The sequence below is a fragment of the Oncorhynchus clarkii genome, chromosome 23, assembly GCF_045791955.1.
Source record: "Oncorhynchus clarkii lewisi isolate Uvic-CL-2024 chromosome 23, UVic_Ocla_1.0, whole genome shotgun sequence".
Classification (NCBI taxonomy): domain Eukaryota; kingdom Metazoa; phylum Chordata; class Actinopteri; order Salmoniformes; family Salmonidae; genus Oncorhynchus; species Oncorhynchus clarkii.
The window spans coordinates 28428505-28446533 of NC_092169.1; the positions used below are offsets into that span (position 1 = coordinate 28428505).

General features: G+C 41.2%; 1 protein-coding gene across 1 annotated transcript in view; it reads left to right on the top strand.

The window, feature by feature from the left end:
• Positions 1–18029, top strand: part of LOC139381109 (CUB and sushi domain-containing protein 1-like) — a 528754-nt gene that overhangs the window by 365631 nt on the left and 145094 nt on the right. The window contains exons 21-23 of the mRNA XM_071124395.1: positions 6857–7045; positions 8045–8214; positions 16517–16673. Coding sequence (XP_070980496.1) covers positions 6857–7045; positions 8045–8214; positions 16517–16673 — 516 coding nt within the window. The remainder of the gene's footprint in view (positions 1–6856; positions 7046–8044; positions 8215–16516; positions 16674–18029) is intronic.

Genomic DNA, 18029 nt, shown 5'->3' on the forward strand with positions numbered 1-18029 from the left:
TCAACAGCTGGAGACCATTTGAATGGTACCTTGGGAGAGGTGAGTGCCGAGAGAGGGGCCGCCAGGGTGGTGTTAGAAGTTAGCAAAACCAAGAAACCGTTGCAGCTGCACCCTGGACGTTGGTTGAGGCCAATCCACCACTGCTTTCACCTTTTCAGGATCCCATCTGAATATTACCCTCAGCAATACATATCCCAGAAAGGTGATAGTAGAGTGGTGGAACTCACACTTCTCAGATTTCACGAACAATTTGTTCTCCAGGAGGCGCTGAAGAACCTGTCTGACATTAAGTACATGTTCTTGGGCGGATCAGGAAAGAAACAGGGTGTCGTCAGCGTAAACGAACACAAACCGGTTTAGCATGTCCCGGAGCACATCGTTGACCAAAGCCTGGAAAACAGTGGCGTTGGTGAGTCCAAATGGCATGACCTGGTACTCATTATGTCCACTGGCTGTGTTGAAGGCTGTCTTCCACTCATCCCCCTCACGTATCCAAACCATGTGGTAGGCATTCCGAAGGTCCAACTTGGAAAACATGGAACTCCCTGGAGAGGTTCAAACGCCGAGGAGAGGAGAGGTAGGGGATAACCATTTTTTACCGTTAAGTCACCGGTAGTCAATGCACGGACACAGGGTCTTGTCCTTCTTTTTTACAAAGAAAAACTCTGCGCTGGCTGGAGATGCAGACGGACGAATGGCCCCAGTGGCCAGAGACTCCTCTATGTACTCCTCCATAGCTTTGGTCTCTGGTCCGGACAGAGAATACAACCGACCCAGAGGTGGTGTAGTGCCTGGGAGAAAATCAATGGCACAGTCATAAGGACGGTGCGGGGGAAAGGAAGTAGCACATGCCTTACTGAACACTTCCAGGAGATCATGGTATTCAGTGGGAATAGCTGAGACATCCACAGTCTTGCTAACATCCTGAGGAAGGCGACTTGGGGAAGGCTATGCTGTTTGAAGGCAGTGGGAATGGCAAAATGGGCTCCAACCCAGGATGGAGCTTGTGGTCCAGTCAATCACCGAATTGTGCTTTTGTAGCCAGGAACATCCCAAAACGACAGGAACATGGGGAGATGCAATGAGGAGGAACTGTATAGTCTCACTGTGGTTACCAGAAACCCGTAATTGAACGGGCACAGTACTATGAGTGACATCCCCTATAGAGCGGCCGTCCAGTGCCCTAGCATCCGTGGGAACAGAGAGAGGCTGAGTGGGAATACCAAGCTCTGAAGCAATAGTGGCATCTATAAAACGTTCATCAGCCCCAGAGTCAATGAGCACTCTGAGAAACTTAGATTGGTCTCCCCACAGCACAAGCACAAAAAAGGGTGTGCGGGTGATGGGAATTAGGGAACTCCCAGTCTGACTCACCATTGTGCTGGTACCCATTAGAGACAAGGGTTTCCTAATAGGGCAGGTAACTATTAAATGTCCTGCCCCTCCACAGTACAGACAATAGTTACTGTTCATGCTCCATAAGCATTCCCCAACTGATAACCTACCTCTTCCCAACTGCATAGGCTCAGGAGTATCCAACTCACCCATTGTAGATTCATGAGAGGGCTTGGGTGGCTTCGAATCCTCTCCGGAAAAGCTGCCTTCTGAAAAACTTCCGGATCCCTCGAAGGTGAACGAGCCATAGTGGGTGCACGAGTGTGCACGAGACCAGACCTCCTCTCACTTCTACTTTCCCTTAAGAGTCCATTGATTTTGATGGTTAGGGCGATAAGGGAGTCGAGGTCACCCGTCAATTCCCGAGCAGCTAGCTCATCCTTTACATCCTCAGGTAATCCGTGCAGAAAAGTATCGAAAAGAGATGTGCGAAAATCATCTGCATATTCTGCCACACTACGGGAGTTCTGGCATAAGTCAAGCAGTTCACTGGCCACCTTTCTCCTAGATACTGGAGACTTAAATACCTTTCTCACTGTTGCCATAAATTCCTCCAGATGACGTCCAGATTATTGCTCCCAAACTGCCGTAGCCAAAGAGAGCGTCCTTCCCGACATAAGCGTAATGATATATGCTATCTTCGATCGGTCGAAGTTAACGAAGATGGCTCAAAAATAAGCGAGCACTGAGAAAGAAAACCCCGGCAGGCACCAGGATTCCCCGAATATCACTCCGGAGGTGGTAAGCGGGGTTCTTGGGGAGCCGGAATAGGCTATACAAACTCACCACAGAGAGGGAAAAAAATACTGGGTGGCAGGCAGCCTCTGAGCTAACTCCCTGATTTGCTTCATAATAGCCTTTAACCCATGGTCGTGGCGTTCCGTCAAGAAACTGAGCCCTTCCAAAAGGGCCTGTAACAACTCCTCATGTCTCCTAATGATGGCTTCCTGCAGGGAGACAGCTTGGCAGAGCTGGTCCAAGTCTGCTGGGTCTGTCATGGCCAGTTCGTACTATCATGACACAAGGTGAGACCCAGATGCAGACACAGGAGGCAGATGGTTGGAGTCTTACAATGTTTATTAATCCAAAAGGAGTATGCAAGAGAATGGTTGTGGACAGGCAAACGGTCAAAACCAGATCAGAGTCCAGGAGGTACAGAGTAGCAGACAGGTTCGTGGTCAATTCAGGCAGTCGGGTTGTTAGATTAATTTGTATGGTTTGAGATAATGGCTAAAGTGTTCCACTCTGATATTGTATAATGGTGTGAAATGTTTGAGAATCATAAGAAGATAATATGAAGAAGTGTGTAGCTATGTTGGAATTATAGTCTTTAGTAGGGATGTAAGCAGAGTGAAGTTGTAAAACAGATAATAGAAAACCATCAGAGGTTTTCAAACCAAGAGGGCCCCAACGGGGGAGGGGAAGTGAAAGCCTTGAAGAATGAGACAAGATTGATGGTTCTTTGTCTACAATGTGGTTAGTGGAAAAGTACTTTGAGAAGGGAGTGACCTAAAGATAGGAATGTGTGTGTATATTAAAAAAGACTGAGTCTTCATTTTTGTCTTTAGAGCTCTCATGAATGAACTATACAAGCCTTTTGCATTAAGCTGAGTATTTGTCTAATTATTATTAAACCTAGGGTCTTACAAACCTCAGGAAATTGGACAAAGATTGAATGATTGTTTAATTATCATTATTGAAATGGAAAATTATCGTGACACGGGTACAGAGTCCAGAAACAGGCAAGGGTCAAAACCAGGACGACTAGAAAAAGGAGAATAGCAAAAAGCAGGAGAACGGGAAAAATGCTGGTTGACTTGAAAAAACATACAAGACGAACTGGTACAGAGAAAAAATCAGCGACACCTTGAGTGGGTGGAGACAATCACAAGGACAGGTGAAACAGATCAGGGCGTGACAAAATCTGACCATAATTCTATCTTCCAGATTCCTGCTTACAAGCAAAAACTAAAACAGGAAGTACCAGTGACTCGCTCAATATGGAAGTGGTCAGATGATGCGGATGCTACACAGACTGGAATATCTTTCGGGATTCATCCAATGGCATTGAGGAATACATCACCTCAGTCATTGGCTTCATCAAGTGCATCGATGACGTTGTCCCCACAGTGACTGTTCATACATGTCTCAACCAGAAGCCATGGATTACAGGCAACATCCGCATCGAGCTAAAGGCTAAAGCTGCCGCTTTCAAGGAGCGAGAGACTAACCTGGACGCGTATAAGAAATCCCGCTATGCCCTCAGACGAACCATCAAACAAGAAAAGCATAAATACATGCTCTGACACTCGTCGTATGTGGCAGGGTTTGAAAACTATTCCGGACTACAAAGGGAAACCTAGACGCGAGGTGCCCAGTAACGCAAGCCTACCAGACGAGCTAAATGCCTTTTATGCTCGCTTCGAGGCAAGCAACACTGAAGCATGCACGAGAGCACCAGCTCTTTCTGGATGACTGTGTGATAACACTCTCGATAGCCGATGTAAACAAAACCTTCAAACACAGGTCGATATTCACAAAGCCGCTGGTCCAGACGGATTACCAGGACGTGTACTCAAAGCATGCGAGGACCAACTGTCAAGTGTCTTTACTGACATTTTCAACCTCTCCCTGACCGAGTCAAATCAAATCAAATCAAATCAAATCAAATCAAATTTTATTTGTCACATACACATGGTTAGCAGATGTTAATGCGAGTGTAGCGAAATGCTTGTGCTTCTAGTTCCGACAATGCAGTAATAACAAGTAATCTAACTAACAATTCCAAAACTACTGTCTTGTACACAGTGTAAGGGGATAAAGAATATGTCCATAAGGATATATGAATGAGTGATGGTACAGAGCAGCATAGGCAAGATACAGTAGATGGTATCGGGTACAGTATGTACAAATGAGATGAGTATGTAAACAAAGTGGCATAGTATAGTATAAAGTGGCTAGTGATACATGTATTACATAAGGATACCGTCGATGATATAGAGTACAGTATATACGTATGCGTATGAGATGAATAATGTAGGGTAAGTAACATTTATATAAGGTAGCATTGTTTAAAGTGGCTAGTGATATATTTACATCATTTCCCATCAATTCCCATTATTAAAGTGGCTGGAGTCTGTAATACCTACATGTTTCAAGCAGATCACTATAGTCCATGTGCCCAAGGAAGTGAAAGTAACCTGCCTAAATGATTACCGCCCCGTGGCACACACATCAGTAGCCATGAGTGCTTTGAAAGGGTGGTCATGGCTCACACCAACAGCATCCTCCCAGACACCCTAGACCCACTCCAATTCGCGTACCGCCCCAACAGATCCACAGATGACGCAATCTCAATCGCACTTCACACTGCCCTTTTACACCTGGACAAAAGGAACACCTATGTGAGAATGCTATTCATTGACTACAGCTCAGCGTTCAAGACCACAGTGCCTACGAAGCTCATCACTAAGCTCGGGACTCTGGACTAAACATCTCCCTCTGTAACTGGATCCTGGACTTCCTGATGTGTCGCCCCCAGGTGGTAAGAGTATGCAATAACATGTCTGCCACGCTGATCCTTAACAATGGGGCCCCTCAGGTTGTGTGCTTAGTTCCCTCCTGTATTCCCTGTTCACCCACGACTGCATGGCCAAACACAACTCCAACACCATCATTAAGTTTGCGGATGACACAACAGTGATAGGCCTGATCACCGACAACGATGAGACGGCATATAGGGAGGAGGTCAGAGAACTGGCAGTGTGGTTCCAGGACAACAACCTCTCCCTCAATGTGAGCAAGACAAAGGAGCTGATCATGAACTACAGGAAAAGGCGGGCCGAACAGGCCCCCATTAACATGGATGGGGCTGTAGTGGAGCGGGTCGAGAGTTTCAAGTTCCTTGGTGTCCACATCATGAACAAACTATCATCGTCCAAACATACCAAGACAGTCGTGAAGAAGGCACGACCATACCTTTTCCCCCTCAGGAGACTGAAAAGATTTGGCTTGGGTCCCCAGATCCTCAAAATGTTCTACAGCTGCACCATCGAGAGCATCCTGACCAGTTGCATCACCGCCTGGTATGGCAATCACTCGGCATCTGACCGTAATGCACTGCAGAGGGTAGTCCGAACAGCCCAGTACATCAATGGGGCCAAGCTTCCTGCCATCCAGGACCTATATTCATCACTATAGCACATCCAGGACCTATATACTAGGCGGTGTCAGAGGAAAGCCCAGACAATTGTCAGAGACTCCAGTCACCCAAGTTATAGACTCTTCTCTGTCTCTGCTACCACACGGCAAGCGGTACTGGAGCGCCAAGTCTAGGACCAAAAGGCTCCTCAACAGCTTCTACCCCCAAGTCATTAGACTGCTGAACAATTCATAAAAATCGCCACAGGACAATTTACATTGAATCACCCCCCCTCTTGTACACTGCTGCTACTCACTGTTTGTTTGTTACCTATGCGTAGTCACTTCGCCCCCACCTACATGTACAGATTGCCTCAATTAGACTGTACCCCTGCACACTGACTCGGTACCGGTGCCCCCTGTATATAGCCTTGTTTTTGTTATTCTTTTTGTGTTACTTTTTATTATTACTTTTTATTTTAGCCTTCTTGGTAAATATTTTCTTCTTCTTGAACTGGACACTTGGTTAAGGGCTTGTAAGTAAGCATTTCACAGAAACGTCTACACTTGTTGTATTCGGCGCATGTGGCAAATAAAGTTTGATTTGAAGGGACTTTTCTTTTTGTGCAGCAATCTGTAGTATTTTATAAAAACTTAATTCTCTGTAACCTCCGTCACATTGCACAATGTAATCCAGTTTTCCAATGGAGTATGAAGTTAGTGACTTCAAACATGCACTACCACGCGATACTTTTATAAATATCAATTGTTTAATGCTTACTGTGTACTTTGTAGCTAGTTAACATTATTAATAGAGAGGGTTTTTGGGAAAGTGAACGGTTGTCACGTTCTGACCCTAGAGTATGTAACATTACTAGTTATTGCTTATGGTCTTCTCATGATGCAGTAAATAATTACTTTTGGGGATTACGTAGATTACATTTTAGATGACTTCAAATTCTGGTCATTTTTACCACATAACTATAAAACAAATATATAATTCTACATTTTAAAAATGAAATGATTCTACAATCAAATGATGGCAGATCTGCATTTTAGTGGATTGTACTAAACCTATAGTATTTTAGTTTTATAGGATATGCAAAATAACTGTAATTTTGCTAAAACATCAGTCTGTTATGGTAAATGTATATTTCAGATAACATTATTTGCATGTCTAAAGATATTTTAATAAGAATTAAGTTGATATTTTGCGATGATTGTTGCTTTTTCCAATAGTTTCTGGGGCCAAAATGTCCACGTATGTAAAATACTGTGTTGGTAGTTTGAGGGTTAATAAACATGTTGGTGTATTCCACAGAGTACAGCCTAGAGCCTTGTGAAGATCCAGGAGTGCCAGCCTACAGCCGGCGAGTTGGTTTCCAGTTTGGTGTGGGGGACTCACTCATTTTTTCCTGCTTCCCGGGTTATCGATTGGAGGGGGACCACAAGATCACCTGCCTGGGGGGAGGCCGGAGGGTCTGGAGTGGAGCCCTGCCAAGGTGTGTGGGTAGGTGGACACATGCTTTCATTTCGTTTGGACAAACTGGGAATACTTGTACTTTGAAAAAACTTGTACTGTACTTTACCCATGACAGGAGAATGAGCTATACTGAACATACAGTGTAATGCAAGTGAATGAGCTAGTTTCTAATGGATTGATTGATTTACCTCAATTGCAGAAAAAATCTCAAGAATATAACTCGTTCCTATTATCAATTACGTACTATTTTATGGGCAGAGCATGAAACCAGGGCAGAGACACAGTTAAACACATATCATATCTATTGTGCTAACAGATGATATGGCTGTCATTTTGTCATCCCCTACAAAAGAACCTTGTGCTTTCCCATAAAAAGTTCAGTAGAGAAAATTAGGCAATCACCCCACGATAACTTAACTCGGGCTCAAGCTCACACAGCTCAAGTTCTACAGGCAACATCTGCTTCTATACCTGAGGAACAACATCAGAATATTAACTACAAGGACATCCAATTCCAGCACAGCCCTGAGCCTTTGTGACCAACACACACTTAATGCAGAGAGCCGTTCATTAATTCATATTCCTCTCAAGTTTCTGTTGTGGCGATTCATCAACATGCCAATGGGTAATATTGGCCCATCAGTGGGTAACAGAGCAGCAGCTGCTGAAGTATTCTGGGTTCAACCTGCTGAATATTTGTGGTGAACTCTTCACTCTGGGTTAAACTGCTCCTTTAATGCCTCTCTTCAGTTTCATGACCACCAGATATACTGTATATTTTCTCACAGGTCTTCTCGCTCTCTCTCTCTCTCTCTCTCATTCTGTGGAATGAGCAGCTTCTAGTGTGTAGGGAAATTTGACAGTTCTCTAAAGTTAATCAAGATATTTTCTTGCTTCAAACCCAGATTGCCATGAAATGTCTTAATATCAAATTATCTCCATTCCTCTGTCTCTCTTTGGCTCATTCTCTCTCTCCTGCTCTGTCTCGCTCTTTCCTGCTCTTTCTCGCTCTGTCTCTCTGCCTAGCTGAATGTGGAGCCACTACCGTTGGGAGTGAGGGGGTTCTGCTATCACCCAATTACCCATCCAATTATGACAATAACCATGAGTGCATTTACCGCATTGAGACGGAGACAGGGAAGGGCATCCGTGTCACAGCCACTCACTTCCAGCTCCATGAGGGGGATTACCTGAAGGTGAGTCTCACACACACACTGCACATCACTCATACACTACACTGGATATTTACTCGGTTGATGTTACACATAAATACTGCCCCACGCATAATCATCTTACTGCAAGGTGTGTAAATGGTTAATAAAGGGCTCAATGTGGGACTTTTTCACTGCACCATCATCTCTTTGAATGCAGTTGGAATATGACCGAAAGTAACTTGTAGGAGACCAGAGCTAGTGACTCAGTAAGATCATGAACTATTAATGCCTTCATTAAAATTACATGGTACCAGAGCTTGAGGCATAGAGAGCACCATGAGGGAAATACGTTTTTAACAATCCCTGAAGACCACTAATTATACAGATATGTTATTGAAAACAAGAGAGGATAAGTGTTCTCTTTGAGTGTAACATCATATGAGAAATCTGAAATGCCTGTGCATATGGCTTGTACAATGAAATGTTTTTGTTAATCTTTCATCATACATTCTATGCATCTAATAGCCAATAATTGAGGAAGTGGAAGGGGATTCAGGAAGGATTGTTTATCCTAATGGCAAAGTTCTTGGTTGAAAGAATACATTTAACGTTTTATTGGATATCTTATATCGACTATTTCCCATTATAGTGCTATCTAATGTACAGAAGTGGCACTGCTTATTGCTGTAAAAAGTAAAGATTATGGGCCTCCCGAGTGGCACAATGGCATTGCAGTGCTAGCTGTGCTACTAGAGAGTCTGGGTTCTTTCGTAGCTGGCCGCGACTGGGAGACCAATGGGGCAGCGCACAATTAGCCCAGCGTCATCCGGGTTAGGGGAGGGTTTGGCCGGCATGGATATCCTTGTCCCACCGCACACTAGCAACTCCTGTGGCAGGCTGGGCACAGTGCACACTGACACAGTCACCAGGTGTACAGTGTTTCCTTTGACATATTGGTGTGGCTTCCAGGATAAGTGGGCATTGTGTCCAGAAGCTATGTGGCTTGTTTGGGTTGTGTTATGGTGGATGCACGGCTCTCGACCTTTGCCTCTCCCAACTCTGTACGGGAGTTGCAGTGATGAGACAAGACTGTATCTACCAATTGGATACCATGAAATTGGGGAGCAAAAGTGTTCAAGGATTCTCCGACCTCCTGCATTGTTTGCCATTGGGTTTCTTGTATTACAATGATTTTGCCAAGACTGAAGGATTCCCAATAGTGTGGCATTCATCTAATGTTTTTTTTGTTCTTCCAAATTAATTGTCTTTTATGTTGTAAATTGATTGGTCTTGAAACTTTCTTCTGCATTGGAAATGCTTAGTCAACCACAGGAAAGATATTTTCTCCTCATTTTGGTCTTGAATTATGTAACCCAGCCTACTACTCTGCTCAGGGTTGAAACAATGTTAACTGCGTTAGAAAATTGGAAAACTGACATTGATTTATGATGACCTCTGCTATTTTTTTTATTAAACAGCACACTTTTCTGTGTAGTCTCAATATATACAGTATGTTATTTGGAAATGGCACCCTTCTGGTTTCCCCGCATGAACATGATTTTCCCTTTGTCTTGATCACTATCCTTTGGAAGGCCCACACTTTAAATATTTTTCCTTTGCGTATGTATGTAGAATATGTATCTTTATTGTTTTCTTGATTGATTGAATGCTAACTGCTCACTCAAACTACTCGCACTGCCACTCTGCGAATAATGTAATTCTACTGCAAGAGCCTGCATACTGTACAGTCAAGGTGTGAATTACAGGGGAGCCAGGTGGGCTTAGCTCCCCTGAATGAGACATTAGCTGCCCTAAATGCAACAAAAAGTTTGGGAGTGGTCTCTAAATAATGCTAATTGAACCATTCTCCTATTTCTTTAATTAAAATGTAGTCTTAAATATGTTTTACAGTGGTAAATATGAAGATAAAAGCTTCTAAATTAAACAAACACCCCCACCTCTTTGTCATGGTTTAAACCATTTATTTCTATGTGGTGGTTCTGTCCATTTAGTAGTGTTGCATTTCAGCCTCAGCGGAGCTCCTTTACACGTAGATTTTCCTTTGTACTTCCTCATTTTCGCCATTTGTTTGCCATGCGTCCTTGAAAAAAAATAGCCTTTATTCCAATGTATTAGATTTATCAGTTGATTTGTCATTGTTTGCTTTTGTCAGTCAGCTGTTTAGAGCGCTCATTGCTTTGTTTTTTAGATACGCACAGGTACTGGTGTTCTCCGTGGCTAGAAGTAATGGAGCATTTAATTAGCTTTAGCATTTTCTATCAATATTTATTTTCTTTCCTGGATCAGCTGATGATGGTCAACAATATCACTAGACAACTAGCCTAAAGCTAGACACCAATGCGCATCCAATCCATCCAACAAGCGGCTGGCTATACGATAATGACAGTAGGCCTATAATGTGACTTATAAGTCTAATGTTGTTAACGTTTGGTTAGAAGCATTCAATTTTGCAATGGCGTAGGCCTACATTATTTGGGATTTGTGTGCCCATGGGAGCTGTTTTCATGGCGAAACATTTCATGGCAAAATGTTATGTAGGCATAGTTACAGGGCATTCATAATGACAAATAACACTGTAATTAATGCCATTAATGTAAGAAAATACACTTAGCGATTTACAGTATCAAAACATGTTTTGATTCTACTCATGTATTATATTGAATGTAGGCTACCTGTTCTGGGTGTATTCATGTGTGTTAAATTGTCTCATCTAAAAGAGGGTAGGCAACCGACAGTGGTGTAGGCCTAGTGGAGGGTTAACACCATTTACTCAGATTTTCAGAAAAATGCATTGAAAGTTTAGGGAGTGTTAACTTTTTTTTTTAGAAAGAGACAGGATTTCAGAATTTACTTACCTTATTTTTACCATTACATCACTGGCTACTGGTAGGCCTATTTGACGTTCATGGTAATACACATTGTAGCCTTGTCTAGTAAATTGAACTTGTATGTTAGGTTGACCGTCCCATTTTTCCAGGGACAGTTTCAGACCCATTTCAGGTGTCCCGACTTTTTAGGCTACAAAAAAGGTAAATTTGGCAGCAAGACGCATCAATGAATTTAAGCCTAAGCAATGGCAATCACTGAATGTCAATAGGCACACTGTTTGGTGTTTTGTAACAAATGTCTATTTCCATTCATCAAATTGCGTGAGTATACAATACATGCAGTTTGGAATGATTGAGTGGGTGAACATGCACAGGTAGCCTAATTTTTTAAGTGATTTGTTTGAAAATCAGATGAAAATATCATATCACAACACTGGTTGTGTTCATGCCAGATTAAAAGGTAAATAATTTACATTTATTGAGACCCCCCAGAATCACATGGTGTAATTCGCACTCTGTGTACTGTGTGCTATTAAATAGCGCGTTACTGTGGTCCTCTGTACCCCATTTGGTAGATTATGGATCTTGCGATGCTATGATTGTGGGTTCAATTCCCGGGACCACCCATATGTAAAGCATTTAAATATGAATGACTGTCAGTGGCATTTGATTAAAGTGTCTGATAAATATTAACTTTACCAGTCAGAGTTTTTATTTACTTTGACTATTTTCTACATTGTAGAATAGAAGTGAAGACATAAAACTATGAAATAACACACATGGTATCATGTAGTAGCCAAAAAAGTGTTAAACAAATCCAAATATATTTTAGATTCTTCAAAGTAGGCACCCTTTACCTTGATGACAGCTTTGCACATTCTTGGCATTCTCTCAACCACCTTCATGAGGAATGCTTTTCCAACAGTCTTGAAGGAGTTCCCACATATGCTGAGCACTTGGCTGCTTTTCCTTCACTCTGTGGTCCAACTCATCCCAAACCATCTCAATTGGGTTGAGGTTGGGTGATTGTGGAGGGCAGGTTAACTGATGCAGCACTCCATCACTCTCCTTCTTGGTCTAATAGCCCTTATACAGCCTGTAGGTGTGTTTTGTGTCATTGTCCTGTTGAAAAACAAATGATAGTCCCACTAAACGCAAACCAGATGGGATGGCGTATCGCTGCATATTGCTGTGGTAGCCATGCTAGTTAAGTGTGCCTTGAATTCTAAATAAATCAAAGACAGTGTCACCATCAAAGCACCCCCACAACATCACACCACTTCCTCCATGCTTCACAGTGGGAACCACACATGCAGAGATCATCCGTTCACCTACTCTGGACTCATCAGACCAAAGGACATATTTCCACCAGTCTAATGTCCATTGCTCGATTTTCTTGTCTCAAGCAAGTCTTTTCTTCTTATTGGTGTCCTTTAGTGTTTGGTGTCTTGGCAGCAATTCGACCATGAAGGCCTGATTCACGCAGTCTCCTCTGAACAGTTGATGTTGAGATGTGTCTGTTACTTGAACTCTGTGAAACATTTATTTGGGCTGCAATCTGAGGCTGGTAACTCTAATAAACTTGTCCTCTGCAGCAGAGAGAACTCTGGGTCTTGCTTTCTTGTGGCGGTCCTCATGAGAGCCTAGCGTTTGATGGTTTTTGCAACTGCACTTGAAGAAATGTTCAATTTCTTGAAAGTTTCCGTATTGACTGACCTTCATTTCTTAAAGTAATGATGGACTGTCATTTCTCTTTGCTGATTTGACCTGTTCTTGCCATAATATGGACTTGGTCTTTTACCAAATAGGGCTATCTTTTGTATACCACCCCTACCTTGTCACAACACAACTAATTGGCTCAAACGCATTAACAGGGAAAGAAATTCCACAAATTAACATTTAACAAGGCACACCTGTTAATTGAAATGCATTCCAGGTGACTACTGCATGAAGCTGGTTGAGAGAATGCCAAGACTAAGCAAAGCTGTCATCAAGGCAAAGGGTGGCTACTTTGAAGAATCTCAAATAATAAATATATTTTTGTTTGTTTAACACTTTTTTGGTTAATAAATGATTCCATATGTGTTATTTCATAGTTTGATGTCTTCACTATTATTCTACAATGTGGAAAATAGTAAATATAAAGAAAAACCCTTAAATGAGTATGTGTGTCCAAACCTTTGACTGGTACTGTATGTTATTATGGTAACGATTTACTTTGACTACACATCCATAGTGCATTTATTACACATCTATTAGCATTTCAGGAACTTGTTATAACAGGTCCCACCTGCATTATTAAAGGTTAATGAGATATATCCATGACATATCTAAAGTACATCCATGTACTTTACATTCTGCAAGATTTAGATCTCATATTTAGGTATCTTAATAGATGTATCATTACAGTGGCAGAGTAGTGTCATAATTATGGCTGTTCACAAAAGTGTGCTTCTTTCATACCAGTGGTAGGGAATATACCAAAAGGCCAAACGACGTTTAGAAAGAAATGCTGATATATAGCCTGTACTAGCCCCATTTCCCCCACCAGCCAGTATAGGCCTGTGAGTTATGTTCTTCTTCTTCTTTCTGAGGTCAATGGTGCTTGAAGATCTCCACAGGGTTGAATCCTCTGGGTAAATCTTACATATCAAATCATGTAGTTGAGGGTTATATCATAACACTTTCGTAATTAATTAACAGCCCTCTTCCACAACACAGTTAGGCCTAAGATGGTCATACTGGGCTATAACGCACACATGAAGGTTATATGTATGAATTATATGCAGTTAAAGTAAAGTCAAATCTATTTTCCCATTCATAAAGCATTTATAGCTAAGCACTTCATGGTAATTAACTTAGCAGTTTGTCATCTTATCTATAACGCCATAATAAAAGGTCTATGTATGAAGTCTATGCAGTCAACATACTGTCATTTCTGTTTTCCCATTCATAAAGCATTTATAAAGCATTTATAAAAATGTCTCATTTATCAAAAAGAATACGGACACAACGCAAATGTTAAAGGAAATATTTACATTTTATTTACATTTTCCAGACGTAGGACAGAAAACAATTGCTGAGGACATCGCCGACGAATCATGCTGTTGGCATTTTTCAGTTAGAATTTTCTTGAGTAGATTTAACAAAGATTGAAATTCAAAGCATTCCAATTAAATTATCTTAGTTATAACTGCTTTATGCATGGGAAAATAGATTTGACTGCATTGAATTCATTAATAGACCCTTCATGTGTGAGTTATAGACCAGTGTGACCAACTTAATTGTGATGTGGAGGAGGGCAGTTAATGAGTTACGAAAGAGTTATGACCCTCAACTACACAATTTGAGCCATAAAAGTTACCCTGAGGAGTCAACCCTGTGGGGACCCCATACACTATTGACCTCAGTGAGAAGAAGAAGAAGAAGAAGAAGAAGAAGAAGAAGAAGAAGATAAGTCACGGGCCTCCCCCGGCTGGTGGGGGAAATGGGGCTAGGACAGGCTATATATATATGTATATACCGTAAATATATATATATATATATATACAGTGGGGCAAAAAAGTATTTAGTCAGCCACCAATTGTGCAAGTTCTCCCACTTAAAAATGTGAGAGAGGCCTGTAATTTTCATCATAGGTACACTTCAAAATGAGGGGAAAAAATCCTGAAAATCACATTGTAGGATTTTTAATGAATTTATTTGCAAATTATGGTGGAAAATAAGTATTTGGTCACCTACAAACAAGCAAGATTTCTGGCTCTCACAGACCTGTAACTTCTTCTTTAAGAGGCTCCTCTGTCCTCCACTCGTTACCTGTATTAATGGCACCTGTTTGAACTTGTTATCAGTATAAAAGACACCTGTCCACAACCTCAAACAGTCACACTCCAAACTACACTATGGGCAAGACCAAAGAGCTGTCTGAGGACACCAGAAACAAAATTGTAGACCTGCACCAGGCTGGGAAGACTGAATCTGCAATAGGTAAGCAGCTTGGTTTGAAGAAATCAACTGTGGGAGCAATTATTAGGAAATGGAAGACATACAAGACCACTGATAATCTCCCTCGATCTGGGGCTCCACGCAAGATCTCACCCCGTGGGGTCAAAATGATCACAAGAACGTTGAGCAAAAATCCCAGAACCACACCTATTGAATGACCTGCAGAGAGCTGGGACCAAAGTAACAAAGCCTACCATCAGTAACACACTATGCCGCCAGGGACTCAAATCCTGCAGTGCCAGATGTGTCCCCCTGCTTAAGCCAGTACATGTCCAGGCCCGTCTGAAGTTTGCTAGAGAGCATTTGGATGATCCAGAAGAAGATTGGGAGAATGTCATATGGTCAGATGAAACCAAAATATAACTTTTTGGTAAAAACTCAACTCGTCGTGTTTGGAGGACAAAGAATGCTGAGTTGCATCCAAAGAACACCATACCCACTGTGAAGCATGGGGGTGGAAACATCATGCTTTGGGGCTGTTTTTCTGCAAAGGGACCAGGATGACTGATCCATGTAAAGGAAAGAATGAATGGGGCCATGTATCGTGAGATTTTGAGTGAAAACCTCCTTCCATCAGCAAGGGCATTGAAGATAAAACGTGGCTGGGTCTTTCAGCATGACAATGATCCCAAACACACCGCCCGGGCAACGAAGGAGTGGCTTCGTAAGAAGCATTTCAAGGTCCTGGAGTGGCCTAGCCAGTCTCCAGATCTTAACACCATAGAAAATCTTTGGAGGGAGTTGAAAGTCTGTGTTGCCCAGCAACAGCCCCAAAACATCACTGCTCTAGAGGAGATCTGCATGGAGGAATGGGCCAAAATACCAGCAACAGTGTGTGAAAACTTTGGGAAGACTTACAGAAAACGTTTGACTTCTGTCATTGCCAACAAAGGGTATATAACAAAGTATTGAGATAAACTTTTGTGTTTGACCAAATACTTATTTTCCACCATAATTTGCAAATAAATTCATTAAAAATCCTACAATGTGATTTTCTGGATTTTTTTTCTCATTTTGTCTGTCATAGTTGAAGTGTACCTATGATGAAAATGACATTACAGGCCTCTCTCATCTTTTTAAGTGGGAGAACTTGCACAATTGGTGGCTGACTAAATACTTTTTTGCCCTACTGTATTTATATCAGCATTATTTTCTAATTGTGGTTTGGCTTTTGAGAAACAGCCATAATAATGATACTAAGCTCTAATTGTAACGATGCATCTATTAATATACCTAAATATGAGCTCTTGCATAGCATGACATGAATGTGCTATGGATATACTATAAATATTTTTAATTAATGAACCTTTAATAATAAGATTAGGACCTGTTGTGTAATCGGAGATGTGTAATCAATGCGTTATGTATATATAGTTAAAGTAAATCGTTATCGTTATTATTTATATTGTTATTATTATTATTATATTCCCTTGAATATTAATAGTATTTTGAGAAACCTGTGCCTTATAGTGTTGTTCTTTCATCAACAGGTGTATGACGGAAAGGATACTTCATATCGTCTTCTTGGCAATTTCTCAAAAACAGACATGTACAATGCCGTCATCAACAGTACCTCAAATCACCTCTGGATTGAGTTCAACAGCAACGGCAATGAAACCAATAAGGGGTTCAGACTGACGTACAGCAGTAGGTAGACTATGTCCTAGAACAAATGTGAGACAGCCTCTATAGATATTCCCTGATTCGTGTCCAAATAGGCTTTACTGAGAAACAGGCCCCCTCAAGACTAACCCAATTTCCAATTATAAGCTTACAGATTCAGGTGGCTTATATCTTCAAAATGCTTTAAATGCTTTGTTATCCAAATGTAAAAGCATATACTGTACAGTACTGTATTTCTTCATCAGCATTTTTATGCTTTCGTTAATAAAATAATGATAAAAATACTCTTTCAAAATGCCGATGTTGATCTAGTTATGGATCATTAATGAATTACTATGGGAATAAATAACACTGAATTACAGAAATATTGGAACAAAGTTGTCTAATGAATGCAATCAAATTGTTGCTCACTGGAAAATACTCTTTCTAACACGGTCACGTTGTACAGCACCATTATGGCTATTAGCAGGGCTATATTTTAGCCATTATAAATATTATTTTGGCCTTTATTCAGATTACAATCGCTCATTTAAAAAATAAATAATAATAATCTCCAAAATATCGTTATATATAGCCTTCCCGCTGTGGACGTCTATTTCAGCGCTGTTTCGCGCTGCTCTGAGACAAGCAGGAGAAATTAAAATGTTCAATTATATTCCTGTAACGATCGTTGTCCTCCTCAGATGAGGAATAGGAAGGATCGGACCACAATGCAGCGTTGTAAGTGTCCATGATAATTTATTATATCAGAACACGAAAAATACAAAATAACAAAGTGAAGGAAATAAATGAAAATCGAAACAGTTCTGTATGGCGAAAACACAGACACAGAAAACAACTACCCACAAACATGAGGTGGGAACAGGCTACCTAAGTATGGTTCTCAATCAGAGACAACGATTGACAGCTGCCTCTGATTGGGAACCATACCAGGCCACACACATAGAACTATAACACACAGAACAAGCATAGAATGCCCACCCCAACTCACGCCCTGACCAAACTAAAATAGAGACATAAAAAAGTAACTAAGGTCAGGACGTGACAATTCCATCATATTCTTAAGATATATGTGTTGCCTGAATATCAGCAAGTGATGTCTGCTAAATAATCAAGTTAGGTTTCTTCAGAAATAAATCATTCTAAATAACAAACTGGTTTTATTTACAAATTAGTGAGAATGTCTCACCCCATGTTCAAGAATGGCCTTTTTCTCGCTCACTCTATGTTAAATGAAAACGAAATCTCCAAAATATTGTTACTTTTTAAACAAAGCGATTATTATTATTGTTATTATTATTAATTCATTTAGAATGATATTTAAAACTCTTAGATATTATCAGATATTCTCACAGATCCTAATGGAAAGTGCCCCTTAGA